This window comes from Tachypleus tridentatus, chromosome 10, assembly GCF_004210375.1.
Source record: "Tachypleus tridentatus isolate NWPU-2018 chromosome 10, ASM421037v1, whole genome shotgun sequence".
Classification (NCBI taxonomy): domain Eukaryota; kingdom Metazoa; phylum Arthropoda; class Merostomata; order Xiphosura; family Limulidae; genus Tachypleus; species Tachypleus tridentatus.
In genome coordinates this window covers 53,190,457-53,196,688 of record NC_134834.1, presented here as the reverse complement: position 1 = coordinate 53,196,688, position 6,232 = coordinate 53,190,457, and the positions used below count along the sequence as shown (strand labels likewise).

General features: G+C 31.9%; 1 protein-coding gene across 1 annotated transcript; it reads left to right on the top strand.

The window, feature by feature from the left end:
- The first annotated feature begins 744 nt into the window (after positions 1–744).
- LOC143228068 (cuticle protein 10.9-like) lies at positions 745–3,358 on the top strand. The gene is made up of 4 exons (XM_076459404.1): positions 745–894; positions 1,122–1,196; positions 2,103–2,388; positions 3,126–3,358. The coding sequence occupies exons 1-3, from the start codon at positions 889–891 to the stop codon at positions 2,367–2,369; spliced, it is 348 nt and encodes a 115-aa protein (XP_076315519.1). The 5' UTR covers positions 745–888; the 3' UTR covers positions 2,370–2,388; positions 3,126–3,358.
- Positions 3,359–6,232: the final 2,874 nt, after the last annotated feature.

Sequence of the window (6,232 nt, the reverse complement as noted above, 5' to 3'; positions counted from 1 at the left end):
CAACATCTAAGCATGCCTCTACATTCCTACACTCAATTACACAACAGCCTTCAAACATGTGGTCAGCTACCGGTCAGTAACCCTTTCTTTCTTTGTGAACCTGACGATGACTGAAGAAGTTCGAAACGTTGTTGGCTCCTCTACTAGTGCTTTCTCTATCCATATCAGCCGTCTTTATATACATAATTTTCTCTACAAGTAGGTTTTCTAGGCACCACGAAACCAACCTTTAGCATTATAAGCTCTAAACTTAACCAACAGACTCTTCACCTGCTATTTACTTGTTTTGACCTTTAAACAATAGTTGACACGTTAAACATTTGATAATTCTTCTATTATTTTGAACTTCTTAAAATTCAACATCTCGGCAAAAACTTGCTAGTTTTTTCCACCCACAAATATCAATTTTTTTCTATATTTCTGTTGTTTTTAGTTATATTTTGTTCTTACAAATCCATGCGAACTTGCTCGTTTTTGTTTTTTTTTCTAAACTGAAAGCTATTTCAAATCAATAATACGTAAAAGGTTGAAAGTAGAATAAACTAGCGGAAAATTATTTTTGTTTTTATACTTTAACAATTATTCTTTAAGTTGCGATGTAGGAAGTAGAAATAAGAATTACATGGTAAAAGTTAGCCTGTGAAATTCAATATCTTGTGATCTATTAGACACAGAAAACTAGGAGCGGGCTGTACCACCTTCACCCAACAATGTAGGCCACCAAACGTTAACTCGACACCGGAAATTTCTTTTATCCACCGCCCTTTAGGGTTCCAGATTAGGGTAAAGAACAAGCATATAAAAGCGTGGAAACTTTTCCGTTTCTCACACACTTTAAAACTCTCAAAGTTTTCATTTAACGCAAAAGGTGCCTGAATTTCTTCTGAAATGAAGGTGAGTCTCAAATTTTTGACTTTCAAATTATAAACCGAACAACGCTACCGAAAAGCTGTTACTCTTAGTCAACAGATGGCAGCATAATTAACTCTGCTTTATTTGTCACTGATTACCATAAATAATTCTAATATAATAATATTTAGAAATATATTTATATATATAATGTCTTAAACTGTTTACCTCTTAAAGATCCATTGTGATTTAAATGCTTTCTTTTCCATTAGATCCTGATTTTTTCTTCGATTATCGCTGTTTGTGCGGCTGGCATTGCTCCTTATGGTGCTTATGACGATTATTATGTAAGTTTGTCCATAGTATTTGGACCTACCAATTTACAAATGAAAAATAATTTATAAAGCCTGTGATTGTTTAACTAAATTAAAAAGTGGATAAAAATGATTTTTTAAAGAGCAACCTATTTAGGAATGTTTTACATTATTACCAATCAATTACAAAATATTAACAAATTTTCCTTCGAGATAAAAACTTAAAAAGGCATTTAAAATTTGTTCGTTTAGCGAAAAACCACAAATTGTGTACTAAACGTTCTGTCCACCGAGAGAAAACGGAACCTTGAATACTAGCGTTGAAAGTTCGTAAACTCACTGCTGATCCATAACGGTACCCAAGCTTTAAACTCAAAAATACTCGATAAACATACAAAGCACATTTTAATAACAATGTTTATTATCGATCTAGTTGTTCGTTTGTTTTGAGTTTTGCGCAAAGCTACACGAGGGCTATCTGCGCTAGTCGCCTCTAATTTAGCAGTGTAAGACTAGAGGAAAGGGGGATAGTCATCACCACCCACCACCAACTCTCGGGCTACTCTGAATAGTTAGATTAACCATCACTTAATAACACCACAAAGGCTGAAAAAGTATGCATGTTTGGGGTAACAGGATTCGAACCTACGACTGTCGGATGACGAGTTGAGTGCCGTAACCATCTGGCCATGCCGGGCCCGATCTAGTTGCATCGATGAATAATGAAATAGTTCGAAAATGTAGTAGTTAACTGTTAACGTATCGTTGTATTTAATTCTTTATCTAAAATATGACCAGATCACGTTTCATATTCCACATGATAAATTATTCAAAATATTTTTGCATAAGCAAAGTATTTGTTTTCGTCAGCTTAATTGTTAATTTAAAATTTGTTAGACTTCTTTATATATATATATATATATTTCATCTTGCTAAAAGGGCTACCCTCAGCCATATAATTATGGTTACCAAGTTGCTGGTGACTATGGCGGTAACCAGTGGAAGCAAGAATCCAGTGATGGTGTGAATGCTGTTGGCAGTTATGGTTACACAGATCCTTACGGTCTCTATCGTGAGGTAAATTACGTAGCCGATCAGAATGGATTCCAAGCCCAAGTCAAAACAAACGAACCAGGCACAAGCAATCAGAATCCTGCTGACGTTTACGTTTATTCTGATGCTTATAGTGGATATGGTTATCACTGAAGATTAATACAGTACTGTAGTAAGTACAAAATGTCATTCGTTTACTTATAAAATGTATTACAGATATTTCATTAGAGACACTTAAGGACAAATAGCACTTGATATTCTATCACATTTTCTTCAATATAAACGTTATGTATATAATTAGTTTCTGTAGTCATTTGCGCTTGACCTTAAATATTTCTGTCATTTCATAGCTAAGTCATTTCTACTACTGTTCCAAATATACTATTAAAGTTTGAAACCGTATATTATTCATAAAAATTCAATTCGTTTCACTTTATTTATTGGAAGAAGGTTTAAGAAGAGAATAATATTATATCTATTTATTCTCATTAAGTACTTTTCATAGTACTTAGTCTTACAAATGATATACAAAATATTAAATGACTGATGTTTAGCATAATTTAGGTTGAAATATTTGAACTTTATGTATGAGGGCCACTTCAGATTTAAATAGGAAAAAAATAGTTTCCAAATGGACCATATTAATTACACTTCCCGAATGTTTTTTTTAATAAAATGTAAATATATAAATAAAAATTTGCTTTAATTATTTTTTAAAAAATATTCTGTACGTTTTGTATGCATGTATTGCTCCCAAAATAAATAAATCATATTAAGCGCGGAAGAACTTTATTCTTACTTAAATTGTAATTCTGAACTTATTTGTTTCTAATTTATTACGTCATTATTTGAAAAAATAATTATGTTTAGTATTTGTTGATAATAATAACTTTTTTTTTCTCCATTTAGGATTAATATCGTTTGCTTAGAAAATACTCAGGGCTTTGCACAGGAAATTATGCAGCTAAGGCAGGGAGTAATCAGTGCTCAGCCAAGTTGTTCCATTTGTTTTGTATTTGAATCACCAGAGGGGCGGTATGCAATTTTCTGTGGACATCTCAGAGTAGTCAAACAGTTTTTGCTCAGGGCATGTGGTTTATGGAGTCAAAATCAAAGTGTTATTATTTTGTTGTTTTGCTTGAAGTGTTTGCATTTTATTTGAAAGATAAGAATCTAAATGTATTTTTATTGAAAATTATAAATTATCATTGCTTCGTGAAACATATGAATATTGCTTCTAATAAATATATATTTAGCGTTTATTAATTAATATGAGTTTCATTTATTACATTATAGCTTCTTTTGGTGTTCGAGAAAAATATCCAAAAGTGAAGTTATACACTTTCACCCACTACTCATAATATGGACGAATTTTAAAAAATACAATTTTAATGCGTAATATGAAAACTCTGCAATTCCTAAACTTCGATTTTCAGGTTTATGGATAATTGCAAAAAGGATGACACATTAAATAAGAAATGCATTGTTAGAAACAATCGTTGTGAATGTATCTCAGAATTTTAAGTGTAAAACTATCTCCTTAACAATAAGCTTGGAGACTTATAATGCTAAATGTAGGGGCTCGATCCTTGTGGTGGGCACAGCTCAGAATGCCCATGGTGCAACCTTGTGCTTAAAATAAGACAGATAAGTGAAACTTTAAACTAACGTCTACCCTAGAAATGTTCAAACAAAAAACCAAAAGAAACATAATATTTATTAGTATTTATGTAAAATAAAGAACCGAAAGAAACATAACATTTACTTGTACTTATGTAAAAGAAAGAACCGAAAGAAACATAACATTTACTAAAACTTAAGTAAAACAAAGAACCTAAAGAAACATAACATTTACTAATACTTATGTAAAACAACGAACCGAAAGAAACATAACACTTACTAATACTTATGTAAAACAACGAACCGAAAGAAACATAACATTTACTAATATTTATGTAAAACAACGAACCGAAAGAAGCATAACATTTACTAATACTTATGTACTGACAAGGTTTTTTAATCTTCTTCAAATATTTTGTTCATGAAACACAAGTTAACTTGACTGGTATAGGAAACGATATTTCCCACTCAGTGTTGGAAATATTTTCCTAATATGTAAGAAAATGTATCTACTCATCTACTTAACAAATTAGCAACCATGAAATCTCAAACCCGATCAGTAATCGTAAATATAGAAGCAGAGCGTTAATTCTTTGATCCATATTTTGATAAGTTAAATTAGGGACGGCTAGCGCAGGTAACCCTCGAGTAGCTTTGCACGAAATTCAAAAAAACAAAGAAACAATGTAAGACTAGAGGGAATGCAGGCAGCTAGTGAGCACCACCAACTGTCAAATCTTGGTCTACTCTTTTACCAACGAATAGTGAGATTGGCTATGACATTATAACGCCCTCATGGCTGAAAGGGCAAGCATGTTTGGTGTAACGGGAAACCCCTTGAGAAAATTTAATTCAGTTGTTTGCCATATTAGTTGATACAAAACAGGATAACCTGTGGTTATTCTAAATTAAAACATATATAATCATATTCCAAATAGAATTCTGTTAATACTGGTTTCTGCCGTATATTTTTATGTACAAGCTTCAACTTTAATAAATAAAAAGTAAATATGCAACATTATATGATGTTAAAAATAATTTATATTTAGTTTAGCCAGTGAATTGTTTCTCACAGATTTCACATTTTACCAACATAAATAAAAGAAAGAAAGGTTTGTAGTTTTAAGGTTCAGTGAGTTTCGCTTTTTATTTTTTTGTTAAAATGTAAAGACCAAAACAATTTTTAGTTGGTACTATAAAGTATCGTGGGAACATCTAAGCAATTAAAATGCAGCAGTTCACTTATTCCTACTTCCCCTTTTAATTAATGAAACAGACCAGTTTGGTGAACCGTTCCGTTTGCGTGTAGATATTATCATTTTGTTGCTTTTGTTTCGAGTGATATAATTATGAAAGATGCGAAACCATTTGTTTTAGATTTTGTACAAAGCTACACAAGGGCTATTTGCGTTAGCCGTCACTAATTTAGCAATGTAAGGCTAGAGGGAAGGCAAATAGTCATCACCATTCACCGTCAACTCTTGTGTTACTCTTTTACCAAGGAATAGTGGGATTGACTCTAACATAATAACACCGCCACAGCTGAAAGGGTGTGACGGAGATTAGAACCGCAACCCTCAGAATGCGAGTAGAGCACTTTGGCGACCTGGCTATGCTGGTCCCAGGTGCAACTGAAATTATGTTTTATGCAACTGTTGTGTTTAACTTAAAATACAAAAATTAATGATATATTCCAAACGACAAGAATTATTTTTTCATTCTATATCTCTCTTTCTAAATTCTTAAATTTTATATTAAGATTGTTACAGTTTCATCAAATTACATCTATTTAACTCCATTCATTGTTTTTCTTAGTATTTAGGCATATAAATAATGAAGAAAATAACAGTAGGGGTGAAAGTTTTAATTCATCATGTTAATAGCAACTTAAATGCCTCAGTAAATTTCAGAATTCCTCTTCCCCAGAATATATCTTGTCGGTGTGTTTCTCCACATTCTTAACTGTTAGGTTTTTACAGTTTGTATCAGCAGTTCGAAAAAACTGCTACCAAATCTTGGACAACTTTATTCTATAAAAAATAAATAAAATTGCGTCTGGTTTAATAGTGATCTAAATCGGTTTGGTGCCCCAATCCTTTTAAGCAAGAAATTAATTTTATTGAAGTAATCGATAAACAAATTAATCAAATGGTTATGCTTAAAATACATAATTAAAAGACGACAAAAATAAGATCATTTAAGTTTTTACTTCAACATATCAATTAATTATCACTTGTGAAAAGGCAAAACGCTAGTTTTTATCATGTTCATTTTGTTTAATTTGAATAGATCCTGCTGATGAGTGTGTGGTACCTTACAGGCACCCCACTGGTTATCTTCAACCATCTCCTTGTTTCTGATTACTTCAGTTACTATTGTAAGTTCGTGTTACTAGT